The sequence below is a fragment of the Mobula hypostoma genome, chromosome 21, assembly GCF_963921235.1.
Source record: "Mobula hypostoma chromosome 21, sMobHyp1.1, whole genome shotgun sequence".
Taxonomy (NCBI): Eukaryota; Metazoa; Chordata; class Chondrichthyes; order Myliobatiformes; family Myliobatidae; genus Mobula; species Mobula hypostoma.
The window spans coordinates 23,093,089-23,110,007 of record NC_086117.1 but is presented as its reverse complement, the minus strand read 5'-3'; the positions used below and the strand labels follow the sequence as shown (position 1 = coordinate 23,110,007).

Genomic DNA, 16,919 nt, shown 5'->3' with positions numbered 1-16,919 from the left:
CCGTTCTTGTTTTTATGCATCGGAGTTTCTTGCCTGATGGTAGAAAGTCAAAGAGGATGCTGGATGGATGGATGGGATCCTTAGTAATACTAAAGGTCCTATGCACATAGTGCTCCTGATAAATGTCCCCGATGGATGGTACAAATAGGAATATGAAGCTGGTAACTGGAATTGATATATTGAAGAATGCTCATCTAATTGATTGGTGAAACCCCCTCTGAATGGCTGAATGATTCTTCAAATTCAAAGCCACACATTTAACTTGCTGGAAAGTTCGATGAGTGTTAAGTAAGAAGAATACAGTATATTTTAAGCTATGTTTGCGTACATGCAAGTACTTGTGTGGTTGACTAACCACCATAAATAAAAGTTAAATGAATTAATTTGATAATTGTTATTCAAACATTTCTACTGCTGCACATTTTGCATCTGGTGCAATATAAACTTTGCCTGCAGCTAGTACACAGGCTGGAAATGCAGAAACTTAGGAGTTGGCAAATTCTTTCAGCTGGAACACTCCACAAAAAAAAAATCCATTTAGGATAGCAGATTTAACTATTTCTGATTACAGTAAATACTTATACCCTGTTTACTTCTCTATTTTTAGTTTATAAAGTTTAGAAATGGGCATTTTTCAAAAACCAGTTCCTACAGTATTACCGGATGGAAAACAGGTGCATATTTGACTAACTGCAAAGAAAGCTCAGAGCACAGAGGGCTATTCTCAGAAAGATTTGGTCCACTTTCCCTTTCCACTGAAGTTTTTCAGGAAGAATGGAGCCTGCTGTAGTAATTCTGGCTTATTCTGTCCGGCTGCCCAGTTGGAATGGGTTTTAATGAGAGAGCCAGTCTTCAAAACAAAAGCCTCCATTATCCATGGAACTTTCAGCTAGAATTGATTAGAATGTCGTACCTTTTCTCCGACTTCACCTGGGAGTCCAGGCTCACCAATAGGACCAGGAATCCCCTAAAAAAAAATAGAACATCATGGCAATCAGACTCAATGTGCTGTCCAGAAGAATTATTAAATGAGAAGGTGATATAAGAATATATCAGTTGAATATACAGGTTGAAACTAGTCAATGCAATACATCAAAACAAAGCAACTCCTTTCTACTCTGCTTGTCTGAGGAAAAAAAAACTTTGTATATGCTAAATCTTCATGCAAGACCTCAGCGGAAATCTGGGAAATTGGGGTTGACAATGGGTATTGGAAGTAAAAGCTTCCAGAGAGGAAAGGTTAGGTTTTCAGATGGGCAGGTAAGGGAGGCTTTGTGCATCCAGGTTCATCGCTGACCCCCGCAAACCAGCACATGATCCAGGAAGAGCATTCCGGGCAGTGAGTCACCCACGGAGATATCTTGCTTTAGTTGAGACATTACAACTATTTGTCATCTTAAGTGGATGCATTAGATCCCACAATGCACTTTTAAAATAGAGCAGGAAAGCTCCCACATTTCTGCATTACCAACACTCGTTACGGCCATTTTCACTAATCTGCTGGTGGTTGTAATTTATGACTGTTTTGTTTCTTATAGAGATGATACTTCAAAAGACCTTTACTGGCTACAAGTTGTTTTGTAAAGCTCTGAGGAGTAAAGGATATTATAAGAATGCAAGTTATTTCTTTTTTTTCCCCTCATGTTTCCCAAGGGCCTTATTTCATTTTCAGTTTTCCAGATTGAGAGGTCAACTTGTGCTCTGGAAGGAGCTGTTGGAGAACTCTCTCCAAAGATGCCTTACTCCATACGAACTTTGCAGCATCAGTAGGAGGAGAACTGGCCTTGGCTCCACAAGTGTATTCCAGTCCCTAGCAGTTGACTTTCATTTCTGTCTACTCACAGAACGCACCTGCCTGCCAACAGGCCACCCGCCGCTCACAGTCGTTTGCAGATTTTTTTGTTCCATACCACAGAATGACCTCACTTAAAACAGGCCAATGAGGCCAGAACCTAAAATTAGTTCCAGCATCTCTGTAATCACATTGGGCAGAGCCAACACTTCACTCTGACACACACTTCTTAACACTTGCCCCGATGTACCAGGATTTTTCACATACCAGTCCTTCCATTCTGGGGCCTAGGTTGAAATTCTTTATGGAGTAATATGATAATTTTTTAACTGGTTCAAAAACTACAGCTGAATTAATTTGGGCTATCATAACAACAGACATCAAAGTTGCTGGTGAACGCAGCAGGCCAGGCAGCATCTCTAGGAAGAGGTACAGTCGACGTTTCAGGCCGAGAAAGTCCTGACGAAGGGTCTCGGCCTGAAATGTCGACTGTACCTCTTCCTAGAGATGCTGCCTGGCCTGCTGCGTTCACCAGCAACTTCGATGTGTGTTGCTTGAATTTCCACCATCTGCAGAATTTCTGTTGTTTGGGCTATCATAAACTACTTTTCATGCACTTATACTATTTACAATATGATGGTTGTATTGACCATCTTAGTCTTAAAAGCAGGGTAACATCAGATATGGGATTGCTACTTTGCGCTGACCGCAGCTACCAATTCAGGGCTACCCTTATTGTCCACTATTCAGGCAACAGACTGGAAACTCAATAATTAATTTAATAAATGCTATATCCGATTTAAAGAACATAGAATACTACAGCAGAGTATGGCCTCTTCAGTCCACGATATTCTGCCAACTTATATAAACCTACTGCACAATCAATCTAACCCTTCCCTCCTACACAGCCCAGAACCCTCCTTTTTTCCTACACCCATGTGCCTATTTAAGGATCTTTTAAAGATTCCTATTGTATCAGCTTCTACCACCACCTCTGGCAGTGCGTTCCAGGCACCAACCATTCTCCGCGTAAAAAAAGCCTATGTCTGGTACCTCCCCTAAATCCATCTATATAAGGCATCCGTTAGTCTTGTGAGACCATGGATCCGCGCCTGGAAAGTCTTCACTCTCCAGGGCGCAGGTCTAGGCAAGGTTGTATGGAAGACCAGCAGTTGCCCATGCTGCAAGTCTCCCCTCTCCACGACACCGAGGTTGTCCAAGGGCAGGGCACTAGGGCCGATACAGCTTGGCACCAGTGTTGTCGCAGAGCAATGTGTGATTAAGTGCCTTGCTCAAGGACACAACACGCTACCTCAGCTGGGGCTCGAACTCGCGACCTTCAGATCGCTAGTCGAATGCCTTAACCATTTGGCCACGTGCCCACAAATCCATCTATAATTTTATGCATATTTTGACCTGTAATACGTTTTCTGAAACTGAACATAAAAAATGGAAAGCAAAATCAACTTCCCGACACTATGACATTCACCAGCGCAATATACATTTAAAAAAAACATTTGGATGGTTTTCACTTTACCTTTGGGCCCATCTCTCCCAGCATTCCAATAACTCCCTCGGGTCCAGGAGGCCCCTGAAAAATAAGCAAAAGAGTTCGGAAATTGTTCACAATTTTTAAAATCCAATATGTTAATGAAGCGGTTACTCTGATGGAACCGATCTGCATTTTGAGGGTAATTGCAGATTACAATAAAAAAGAATACATCTAGTGGATTTTAGTTTTAAAGATCACTTTTTTTTTGTCTTTTATACTAACACAGCCTGATGCAAGTTGAGAAAGAACATGCTGCACTGGATGACACCATCACTGAAGACATTTAACTGCTTCCTTTTGCATTCTGACATTGAGTAGTAGATCGTGTAATAAAGCAAGCATAAAAATAATTTTCAAACCTGCCAAGTTTATTCACAACTCAAGCACATTACACTGACTGTGGATGACCTGTGTGGTGGTGGAATAATGAGGCGGTTATTTGAGAAGAAAGCTTTTAGTTCTCTCCCACTTTCCGCACAGTTGGCCTGAATTAAAAACCTTCACCAAACTTAAGAATACTAATCTCGTCCGGTTTCTCCTGGGTGTGCACATCTCGCAAACCTCCCACGGTCCCAGAGGACATCCTACATAATCAGGAAATCTCACCAACACCCCTACTTCCTGAGAAGGCTGGAGAAAGCTGGACTGTGCTCAGCTGTGCTCATGTCCTACAAATGCAAATAGAGAGCATCCTAACATGCTACATCACTGCATGGTATGGAAACTGCACTAGAATGGATAGTCAAACCTGTCCAGTGCATCACTGACACTAGCCTCCCTGCCATCACGGACATATATACAGAAAGGTGCTGGGAAAAGGCCAACAACATCATGAAGGATCCCATCTACCCTGTTCATGGACTCTCTGTCCCACTCCCATTATGGAGGAGACTACGTAGCATCCACAACAGGACCACCAGACTCACAAGCAGTTATTTTCCACATGCAGTAAAGCAGATCCATGCCTCCACCCTCCAAGCTACCACACCACACCCCCCCACCACCACTACATCATCGTTTCCTGTCAGGGTCATCTTATGCACAGACACTCCTGTGCCTAGCATCACTTTATGGGCTTACAATCAATGTATATGTATTTATATTTATTGTGCTTTTTATTTTATTATTATTGGGTTATTTATCTTATTGTGTTTTTTTTGTGCTGCATCAGATCTGGAGTAACAGTTATTTTGTTCTCCTTTACATTTATGTACTGGAAATAACATTAAACTATCCTGAATCTTGACTCTTTCAATGTGCACTCAAGTCCAAAACACAGAAAATGTCCAAGGAACGAATATCATTCGGCCTAACTTTCGTTTGATATAAATGGAATGCTTACTAGAGGAAAAAAATGAATAACAATAAATATTCAGTTGTGATTTCACGAAGGAAAATCTGTCTTTAAAATTATTAGATTCTTTGATGTCAAAGCAAAGGGTGCAGACAAAGGTGATGCAGCACATTTAGGTTACATATATATCTACATTCCTTATTTTTGAAAACCCTCTGACAAGAAGTCACATAATAGAAAAACGAATGTGAGAGCATGCAGTCAGGGGACTAGCACAGTCGGGGCATTTTGAAAATGGGGACTCTGGACTTGAGGCCTAGCTACCACTGGGGCCATGCCCCACTCATCCTGAGGGTACAGGGGCTAACCATCAAGATCACCCTTCCTTATGTACCAGGCACATTCTGGCATGTGGGGAACACAAGCAGAGACTCTACGCAGCAGACTGGGTTCAGGTGTAATACAGCAAAGGCAGAATTATTGAACAACTTATTTCACAATGTAGGTTAGACGATTCAATGAAGGTTATTGGAGAATGAGCATAGATGTAATATTTTAATTCTTGTTTCCATGGATTTGAGTTAAAAAGGCTGATGATAACACAGCTAATAATCTACTTTCTTCTATTTTGGCAGTGTGTTTGTATTTAGAAACTGCCTTTCTGTTTATAGGTTGAGGAAATTCTAAACAGAACTGAATAAACAGAGACCAACAGATATGACGGGGTCAAAAGCTTGGCTCTGAAATAAAAAAAAACTATAATTGGTAAACATCCTCAGACACTTCACAGAGATTATTGAATGCTGAGTCAGAGATGAGGCAGTTAAGAGGGTTAGCCAGATTAGAAATGTTGGCGTTCAGAAGGCACAAATCTGGAGGGAATGGGAAAGACCATTCCCGAGAGTAGAATCTACACCAGGGGTTCCAAACCTTCTTCATGCCGTGTATTAATACTGTTAAGGAAGAGGTCCCTAGACCCCAAGTTGAGAACTGATCTAGACTCTGAATGGTGAAAGAAATGGGGATTTGGGAAAGGGAAAAGAGGAAAATTCCTTGGAGAGATGTTGGCAGACACATAGCGGGTATGGTTTTGGGATTTAGTTGCTGAGAAGATGTCACGTGAAAAGTCTATGGCTCAATGACTTGTGCTAAAATACTGTAGTGATATTTTAACACAAGGATAAGAATTTTGAAGTGCTGTGGGACAGGAATGCATGATGGTTACCAACGATGGGAAAAGGAAGGCCAGTCCGGAGAAATTTCGAGTAACAAACTCTACAGCTATCAAAGGAAGGAAGGAAAGCTTCATTGACTAATCTAATGTTTTGAGATAGAGTTACAGGAAGTGATATAGTCGGATAAAGTTTGTAATGGACAGGATACAAAGATGGATACAAGCTTGAGTAAAACAAGATGTTAAGACTGCCAATGGTTTTGTTGGCAGCATGAGGAATGAGGAAAGAGCTGCAGGCCTTCCAATATTTAGCTGAAAGGAGTTCAACGCCATCCAAGAATGGGTTTTAATCCGACATCTGTTGGGACATTTGGATAATGTTGTCATACTATAGAAATTAGTTGAGAAATCAGAGGAGTCCAAGGATATATAAAAAAACGTGAATGCTGATTTTTAAAAGTGAAAATAAGTACATTGGTAGGAGAGGTTTAGAGGGCTATGGGCCAAATATGACCAATGGGACTAGCTCACTGCACCAGCAACCCAGGTTCAATCCTGACCTCTGGTTCTGTTTGTTTAGAGTTTATACATTCTCTCTGTGATGATTGGTCTTCCTTCAAGTGCTCACACAGATCCAAGGACATATGGTTATTAAGTTAATTAGCCACCTAATCTTAACCTAGTGTATAGGTAAGTAGTAGAATTTGAAGTGGTAGAGTGGTGGTGGATGGTGGGACAATAAAATGAGATTAGTTTATCATTAAAGTAAGTGGATTCTTGATTGTTGCCACAGACCCGGTGGGCACAAGGGTCCATTTCTGTGCAGTATGACTTTCTGCCCATCTATTATTCAGTACTATTAACTGCCAGGTCTTCAAACTGATCTCTAGGCTTTATGACAAGAACACAATGAGCTCATTCATCTCAATGATCTACATCAGTTCCAAGCATTTGCATTCATTATTTATGGTGAAGCTTTGCACTTCTTTTCTCCTGTACGTGACCTTCTATTCAAACCTTTTGCTTGGATGCAAAAAGTTCAAATGCCAGTCAACTATCATTTATTAAATTGGAAGCAAAGCAACACATTGCAAACGTTAACTTTAGTTTCTGTCTCCACAGGTGATAGTGAACCTGCCGAGTACTTCCAGGATTTTCTAAAAATTGCAGCCTGCTCACAGGGACTACAAAATATTAATTTTAGACTTTATCTTGTTCAAAAAAGATATTATTACAGAAATCATCATGAAAATGTATTTAACATATTAGCCAAGAATTGGAACTTAGCTAAAATGGAATGTATTGAGAAAATTTCCTGGAACAGTACATAGTGGATCTAATAGGAAGCTTAGATCCGGTTATGAGGAGCAATTAATAAAGGAAAGTTTGGGAAAGAATAGTTAAAACAGGACAGAAGTTCACATTCGGTTTGAGAATGACAAATGTATCCGTGAAACTTCAGTCTTAAACAATGCCAATAACTAAGGAATGGAGGAATCATTTCCTTAATTAGACTAAAAGTAATGTAGGGGCAGTCATAAAAAGAAATATTCTTTAATTTCCAACAAATATTCATTTAGAAATAAAGACTCCAGTAGAAAATTAATTCATTTTGGATAATAAATATTAAGCATGCTATAACAACCATCAGGCTCTTGAACTAAAGGGTATAACTTCACTCCGCCCATCATTGAAATGTTCCCACGATCAACAGACTCACTTTCAACGACTCTTCATCTCACGTTCTCAATAATTATTTATTTTTTCTTTCTTTTTTTATTTGCACAGTTTGTTGCCTTTTGCACACTGGTTCAACACCTGAGCTGGTGCAGTCTTTCATTGATTCTTTTATGGTTATGACCCTGTTGTGGATTTACTGAGTATGCCTGCAAGAAAATGAATTTCAGGGTTGTATATGTGACATATATGTATTTTGATAATAAATTTTCTTTGAGCTTTGAAAAAAAAAAGCAATAAAGAATTGGGAAAGTTTTAGAAATGCATGGCAAAAGGTGTCGATATTGAAGGGCGAAAGAGAATGACCAAATGAAAGTAATCAATGGCAGGGGAAAGTCCTTGGCAAAGTAATGCAACTAAGGATAATCAAATCTCCTGGGATGCAAGGCCAGTAACTCAGGATTCTAAAGTAATTGGCTGTAGTGATAGTGGATGCCTCGGTTGTCAGCTTCCACATTCCTTGGATTCTGGAGAGGTTCCAGCGATATTCTGGTAAAAAGGAAGGCAGCAAATGTAAAGCCTTTATTTAATAGAGAAGGGAGAAACTAAATTGGGAACTACAGAGCAGTGAGCCTAACATTAGTTATCAGGAAAATATTTGAAACTAATCTGAAGAACCTGGTACAAGAATACTTGTAAAGGTATTTCATGAAGAAACGGGTAAATATGGTTTTATTAAGGCAAATTTATGCTTAATAAATTTGTTAATATTCTTTGAGGGCACTTGTGACACAGTAGATATTGGTGAACTAATAGTGCAGTATTTTTGAATTTCGAAGAATATCCGCTGTTGCCACATTCAAGTTATGACTTACTAGAATGTTACCTGGGTTTCATCTCCTAAGTTATAGACAAAGGTTGAACAAGTTGGGTCTTTATTCTTTGGAGCGTAGAAGGTTGAGGGGGGACTTGATAGAGGTATTTAAAATTATGAGGGGGATAGATAGAGTTGACGTGGATAGGCTTTTTCCATTGAGAGTGGGGGAGATTCAAACAAGAGGACATGAGTTGAGAGTTAAAGGGCAAAAGCTTAGGGGTAACATGAGGGGGAACTTCTTTACTCAGAGAGTGGTAGCTGTGTGGAACGAGCTTCCAGCAGAAGTGGTTGAGGCAGGTTCGATGTTGTCGTTTAAAGTTAAATTGGATAGATATATGGACAGGAAAGGAATGGAGGGTTATGGGCTGAGTGCAGGTCGGTGGGACTAGTTGAGAGTAAGAGTTCAGCACGGACTAGAAGGGCTGAGATGGCCTATTTCCATGCTGTAATTGTTATATGTTATATGGTTAAATGGTACTACATAAGATAAAGATTAAAGGTAACATTACTTTGGATAAATGATTAGTTAATAGACAAAGGGTAGAAATAAAATAAAAGGGGAAAACTATAATGAGTGAGATGACTTATGGATCAGCCTTGAAGACTTAGCTAGTTTGCAAAGATTCAGCATGTCATCTAAAACTTTGACGAACTTCTATACATGCGTAGTGTACTGACTGTGTGTATCATAGCCTGATATGGAAACACCAATGTGTTGAATTGAAAAGCCTGCAAAAAGGAGTGGATACAGCCCAGACAATCACAGGTAAAGCCCTCCCCATCTACAAGGAGTGCTGTCGTAGGAAAGCAGGATCTATGATCAAGGGCCCCCACCATTTAGGCTCATGCTGTCACTGCTGCCGTCAGGAAGAAGATACAGGAGACTCAGGATCCACATCACCAGGTTCAGGGACAGTTATTACCCCTCAAACATCAGGCGCTTGAACCAGAGGGGATAACTTCACTAAACTTCACTCACCCCAACACTGAACTGTTCCCACAACCTATGGACTCACTTTCAAGGATTCTACAACTAATGTTCTTGATATTTACTGCTTATTTATTTATTATTATTATTATTATTATTTCAAATGCATTTGCACAGTTTGTTGTATTTTACACATTGGTTGTTTGTCGTTGTGTGAGGTTTCCTTGCAGTTACTGTGAATGCCTGCAAGAAAATGAACCTCAGGGTAGAACATGCTGACCCACATGTACTTTGATAGTACATTTCCTTTGAACTTTAATGAGAGTTGAAGAAACTGAGAGAAACATTTTCAAGTCTGTTGGACGGAAACACCATTTTGAGGAGGAACTAAGTGTCTGAATGGCATTGTGATTGGTGTCCTCTTCCCAGAATCACAGAAATTTAACGTGCTAACAATTAAGACAACTGGAATGTTGGCTTGTACACTATAGAGGATGGAGTGCTAGAGCAAAACGGAATGATCCCAGTTTATACAGTACGTTAAAATATATCATGGCATAATATGTGTAATGCATATACTGAAAACCATCTATATGTCTCCTCTTTTCTGTTAGTATTTCCTATAGCTATGCTTCCATTAGGCAATGATAAAGATACTTACTGGTTCACCTGGAACTCCTTTTATACCTGGAGGACCAGAAGGTCCTGGTATACCCTGTAACAACAAAGTGATTGTTCATTTTCAATTACACAGTTAAGTAGGGTACTTAAATATGAAGAAGTATATAGCCTCCAACCTGATGGCATGAATGTCAATTCCTCAAACTTCCAGTAATTGCCCCCCTTTCCATCACCATTTCTCATTCTAGTTTCCCTCTCTTACCTTATCTCCTTACCTGCCATCACCTCCCTCTGGTGCTTCTCCCCCTTCCCTTTCTTTCATGGTCTTTTGTCCTCTTCTATCAGATTCCCCCCTTCTCCAGCCCTTTATCTCTTTCACCAATCAACTTCCCTGCTCTTTACTACAGCCCCTCCCCCTCTCCCGGTTTCACCTATCACCTGCCAACTTGTACTTTTTTCTCCTTAACCCCCACCTTCTTAATCTGACTTCTCTCCTTCCTTTCCAGTCCTGATGAAGGGTCTTGGCCCAAAACGTCGACTGCTTATTCTTTTCCATAGATGCTGCCTGGCCTGCTGAGTTCTTCCAGCATTTTGCATGTGAAGTATATATAACTCAGTTTGGTCCATGCTCATGTTGATCTATGGTCATTTCTTTTCCCTTCTACATCTGGATCGATTGGGGTTACCATCTTCTGAACTAAAACAATCAAATCTCTCTAATGCTCCCACAGCTTTTTTTGGAAATTATTCAAAGTAGTAGATTTCTTCAAATTCTCTTACAAAGAAAGATGTCCTTTCATAGATATGTTTATTTATGCCCGAGGAAATGAAGATAAAATTGGTCACATTATAAATTCTGGAGAATCTGTGATCTTTTCCTTTTTAGATTTCATGGAAACTTTCTCAAACTTTTGATAATAATGATAGTGGTTCTACTGGAAGATGATTAAAAAATGTGACAAAATAACTAGGCGGGTGAGAGAAGAATATTATCCCATAAAATGCTCTTTTCTTGAATACAATGTTTTGAAGGATTACAGATGCAAATTCAGTATAGACTTTTAAAAATGGATAATTTATACTTCAGAATAAGTTGTTTCAGGACAACTTGCCACCACCAACTCCTTCATTAGGGCTGAACTTGTTTTCAACATTGATTAACTTCCTGAACTCAACTTACCCTTCAAATTGAATGTGTAGCTATGGGAGCTCATGTAGGATCAAGCTCTGCCTTTCACTTGATGGGAATGGAAGGGTTGTTATTTAGGCAAATTTGAATCTTGCTGTTGGCAGGTATATTAACAACATGTAAAAGGTGATTGGACCAGGTATATGGATAAGAAAGGTTTACAGTGGGGGGTTCCCAAGCTTCTTTATGCCATGGGCCAACACCATTAAGCAAGGGGTCTGTGGACCGCAGGTTGGGAACCCCTAGTTTAGAGGGAAATGGGTATCTAAGTCAGCAAACTCTTTATTTTAATATCAAATATCCAGCATTCATTGATTTTTGCTTTTCAATCACTGAATAGCATAGTTATATTACTGTATTAGTGCAGTTTAATTGGTGTAGCCATGGCCAAAGTGAAAAGGAACCTGAGTGATGACAAAGCGGGACTTAGTTGAAACACTGGAGGAGGAAGCAACGGGTAAAGAGGAATACCTTAACTGGGAAAATTGCTGAATTTACCCTACACAGAGTCCGGCTCGAATCTCACCTTCAGTGAAGGTGGTACAGAGAAAAACAAAGCTGATCCCTATTGGCAGAGAATTCCATTGGGGGAATAAAAAGAAAACTAGGAAGGAAACTGAATGGACTGTAACCAGAAGTAAACCCTGATGAATTTATATTGTCTTAAGCAGCGTGAATTAGCCTGGTACTGAAAGCACCAATGCACATACTTGCTGTTAATGTCTGCTAGGTGGAACAAATAAGTATAATATTTAAATTTATTAAAATTTAGCACACTGTTCCACCTAACTATTTTTCATTGAATCCTACTCTAAACCATGCATAACAGTAAAAAAAGAAATGGTAATGCAGGCTTTAGATATTAATTTACCTAACCACTTTCAGTTTTTTCTTAATGTATAAGGTCCAACTAAAAACCTTAAAGTGAAATCCTGATCCAAGCATACAATGTTCCTGAGCTATCCAGATTTAGATACTTGGAAAACCAACCTATTCATTAAGTTGAGTTAAACACAGCCATAGATTTTAGATATTTTAACATCTTCAACATAAATTATAATTTAAAGAATATTCTGTCATTTTTGTTTAGGTTGAGTAATTTAATATATTTTGGCCAAACTATTTAATAATTTATTCTATAAATATATGCAAATCGTATTTTTATACTAAAAGTAGGTTTTAAAACATTATATAGAAATCCATTTCTTAAAACACATTTGCCTCAAATCATTTCAGATTAGATATGAGCTTTAATGCTTAAGGCTCTTCTCAAATATCTATTTTGTAATCAAATCAAAACATAGAGAGGATACCATTTTATAGCCATTCAGAATATCTCACTGCTTGACATTTCTCAGTTCTGGGTGGAGGCCAAACATCATGCTTTGAGTTATAACTTACTTCTAATGGGCCATTGGTTCCAATTAGAATCAAATTCCCAAAATATGGACTATAAATATACAAAATTACAGTCGCTAATTGGTAACAAAGAGGTGTGGATTAAATTCAGGCCCAGATTTGAATTACACCCAAACTCAGGCATGACGTGTCTACGCTTGTGGGTAATGGAGCTTGAAGAAGCCAATGGAGTAAAGAGTTAAAACTGGTCTGCTGACTTTATTTGTTAATTACTTTGAAGATCTGAATGTTATCACCACCTGAGGTTGCTTGTTGACTGGGAGAAGAGGCAGGATCTTCCAGCTAGTTCCCTATGTTATGGAAATAAGTATATCGAAGAGTCAGCATGTCAGTAAGGATTAGCTTTAATATAGAATCAAGGCACAAAAGAAAACTTTAATTTGCTTTTGCATTTTTCAAAATTGCAGTGTTTTCAAAGTGGTTTATTGTCCAAGATTGAATAGGTTAGGACTTTATTCTTTGGAATGTAGAAGATTGAGGGGAGATTTTGATAGAGGTGTACAAAATTATGAGGGGTATAGATAGGGTAAGTGCAAGCAGGCTTTTTCCACTGAGGTTGGGTGGGACTACAGCTAAAGGTCATGGATTAAGGGTGAAAGGTGAAAAGTTTAAAGGGAACATAAGGGGAACTTTCTTCACTCAGAGGGTCGTCGAAGCGTGGAATGAGCTGCCAACTCAAGTGGTGCATACGAGCTCAATTTCAATGTTTAAGAGAAGTGTGGATAGGTTCATGAATGGCTGGGATATGGAGGGCTACAGTCCCAGAGCAGATCGATGGGAGTAGGTACTTTAAATGGTTTCAGCGTGGACTAGATGGGCCAAGGGGTCTGTTTCTGAGCTGTACTTTTCTGTGACTCTATATAGGTACTATTGCACTGCCAGCAAGCAGTAAAAAATGTGCTCCCACGAATAGCAAAACAATAATGCCCAGATAAATGTAAGCCAGGCCCCTGGCAAAACTTTTCCTTTGCTTTTTGAAATGGTATTTGAAATTTCTAATCAATGTTGTCCCCGTGTGGATTGAAAGCATGCATATCACTTTGGGCCGTTTGGCACCTGTTTCTTATCCAAGAAACATGCACTGTATTATTAAATTTCTACACCAAAATATCAAGCATGTGTGGATTTGGATGGAAACCGTCACCAGCAAGGATCATTCCTCACACCTCCTCCCACATATGTTTTCTGGGTTCATTCTGATAAATGACAAAAACAATTTTGTAGATTTCCAAAATGATAAACAATAGCATTTAAATATCAAATGTAATCAATTTTATCTGAGGTCCCATTATTCACAAGGTTCCTCTTTAGTTAAAGTTTTAGGACTTTTTGGCCATTGCAGAATGTTTTCTCAGGACAATTAGAGATCTCGAAAGTTGTCTTTACTTTAACTTAGTATTTTTATTGGTTCATAAATTGTTATTCAAAGGCTTTAAATACATACTGGAAATCCGCGTGATCCTGTCTTTCCTGGTTCTCCTCTTTTCCCCTGAAAATAAGTACATGGATTTCAAACATCTTATAAGTTTTGTGTTTTGGCATTAAAGGATGTACATACCTGGGATAAATATTAAATAAAATTAAAAATACTGGGTTGCCTCTTTGGCTTCACTTACCTGATGCCCACCTCGTCCAGTACGTCCTGGATCCCCTACAGATCCCTGTCATAGAGAAAGAAACAAAGTTAATAACGTTTATTAATTGAAGCAATCATAGTTTTAAACTCATTCATATCTTAAACAACACGGCAACTTATAGAGGAGATGGCTTATTTATCTAACACCCTGAATACAGCTCTTGGATTGAATGGCAAGTCCCTTCAATAAGTTAACTCTCATTGAAAGTATTACCAATATTTATTTGTGAACACATTGCTAGGTACAAGTTATTTATGGTATGTTCCCAACTACACATAAAAGTGCTTGCAGAAAGAAAACCCTTGTCTCAGAGCCATTACATAACATTAAGGAGCGTTAATAGCTAACTTCCTTTTACATGATAAGCAGCATGGGAGAAGTTAAAATAATGTAACAGGTACTGAAAGAAGTCTTGCAAACATTCTGGAAACCGCTGAGTAAACAGTAAACTTCAAAAAGAAAGTTAAAAATATTTTAAATGTATTCATCTCCACTTTGAAGACGTAACACTGAATGAATATTTTTGTCCCTAAAATGAAGGAATACAGGGCTCAGATTGGGTTATTGCTTCCATATAATCTTGTAATTACATACCTTGATACCTGGTGACCCCGGCTCCCCCGTAGGACCGTCAGAACCTCTTGCACCCTGAAAGACAGAGGAGATTATTTGAACAGCAGGTGTCTCTCTCGCACTTCCAACTTTAGTCTCAGCACAGGCTTGGATTCTTCCTCAATTTCATTTTTAATCCCTATTTGTACAACATCCTGGATTATTCATTTATTGGTCTTCTTTTTCCCTCTTTTCATCTCCCTTCCCTCCCATTTATTTCATTTCCTATCAGAAGCTAATTTTATCAGTCATCAGAAACAGTGGCATTTCATTCTGTGACCTGCTGCCAACATAAATGGTTAATCCTTTCAAGGATTCAGTGAAAATTTGCATCAAAACTAGAGCACTGCCTACCAAGAAATAGACTGTTTGACACTAATATGAATGTGAACAACAGGAATTCTGCAGATGCTGGAAATTCAAGCAACATACATCAAAGTTGCTGGTGAACGCAGCAGGCCAAGCAGCATCTATAGAAAGAGGCGCAGTCGACGTTTCAGGCCGAGACCCTTCGTCAGGACGGGTGAACACTTTTGTAGATAGAGTTTTAGAAAGCCCAAGTACTAATGGCCAAGTTTTGATATTTAGCGAATTTTCTTTTTATAAATCTGTACTCAAAAGAAATTGTATATTTTATATTCAGAGCACAACGAGTATAAACCACTGTGAATATTTTCTGTAAGCTACAAATTATCTTTGGTTCCTGTGTCTCCTGGTTTTACAGCATGTGTTTTGTATTTTTGATTTAGAATGTAAGTCATCATTTATGAAACCATATCACTTCGAGCTGTAAATACTATGTTCTACATTTTTAAAGTTTTCAGTTTTTTTAAATATACAATTGGGAACCCAAACAAAAATCTGAATCTGATGATTTGATAGAATGGTATACAAATACAAATCCAAGGTTGTCAAGCCGAGGAGTGGTAGTAGGGACAAGCTCCCTTTACCTAAAAGTGCTCCTCACGGCATGCGTCTCAAATAGCCTCTGACAACCAAGTCTAACTCCTGGCCTTCTCGTGTGGCTTAGCCTCTAAGCCCGGCGGAACTGTTTCTACTGACAGGAGAAGGGGCGAAGGCGGTTCCAGGCACCTTAAAACCAGTGATTCAGGTAGATGGAGCTTGTCAGCCTGGGAAAGCAGTCCATCTAAGAGAGGGAAAACTCTGATTTCAAACCTCTGCTGCCTTGCGGCCATACCCACTCATGGGAAAGGCTTCGGGAGTAAACCCCGAGGACAAATCCGGAGCTGGAGTCCCTAAAGCAGTCCGACGTTGCCTTCAACCTTGTTGTGGCAACTCCTGCGACGACACTGGTGCCAAACTGTATCAGCCCTTGCGCTTCCTTTGGACAACGTCGGTGGCATGGAGAGGGGAGACTTGCTGCATGGGCAAATGCCGGTCTTCCATACACCCTTGCCCAGGCCGGCGCCCTGGAGAGTGAAGACTTTCCAGGTGCAGATCCATGGTCTCGCAAGACTAACGGATGCCACCACCATACAAATAGCAAGGACTCCTCACCTACATTTAATTATTCCAAAAACTCTAACTCAAGAAAATCTGGCAATCAAGTCCTTTAACAAGTAGTTAAGATACAATCAATATCAGATAATTACACAGAGTACTTTGAGTACCAAATATCAGCATCGTTATCACGTACCACGTTGTATAACATGGGCAACCGTGGCCCTTGACCATGACTGTTCTTCACAATTTTTTCTGCAGAAGTGGTTTGCCATTTATATAGTCCAAGTATATAGTCAAAATAAAATGAAGACGAGAAAGATCTTCCTCAGGCTAGATCACGGTAGCATAACAGGCATCCATTAGTCTCGTGAGACCATGGATTTGCGACTTGGAAGGTTTCCAGAGCGCAGGCCTGGGCAAGGTTGTATGGAAGACCGGCAGTTACCCATGCTGCAAGTCTTCCCTTTCCACGACACGGATGTTATCCAAGGGAGGGCACTAGGGCGGATACAGCTTGGCACCGGTGTCGTCGCAGTGCAATGTGTAGTTAAGTGCCTTGCTCAAGGACACAACACAGGGCCTCAGCTGAGGCTTGAACTAGCGACATTCAGATCACTAGACCAACACCTTAACCATTTGGTAGCATAGTGGTTAGCACATCACGTTACAGTACAGGTGACCAG

General features: G+C 39.6%; 1 protein-coding gene across 2 annotated transcripts in view; it reads right to left on the bottom strand.

The window, feature by feature from the left end:
* Positions 1–16,919, bottom strand: part of col27a1b (collagen, type XXVII, alpha 1b) — a 483,649-nt gene that overhangs the window by 122,652 nt on the left and 344,078 nt on the right. For both annotated transcript variants that reach the window (XR_010021219.1, XM_063073617.1), the window contains exons 29-34: positions 14,755–14,808; positions 14,140–14,184; positions 13,968–14,012; positions 9,956–10,009; positions 3,330–3,383; positions 914–967 (exon numbers count right to left, since the gene is read on the bottom strand). Coding sequence is in view for 1 of the 2 variants with exons in the window: in XM_063073617.1 (XP_062929687.1) it covers positions 914–967; positions 3,330–3,383; positions 9,956–10,009; positions 13,968–14,012; positions 14,140–14,184; positions 14,755–14,808 (306 nt within the window). In the remaining variant the exon portion in view is untranslated. The remainder of the gene's footprint in view (positions 1–913; positions 968–3,329; positions 3,384–9,955; positions 10,010–13,967; positions 14,013–14,139; positions 14,185–14,754; positions 14,809–16,919) is intronic.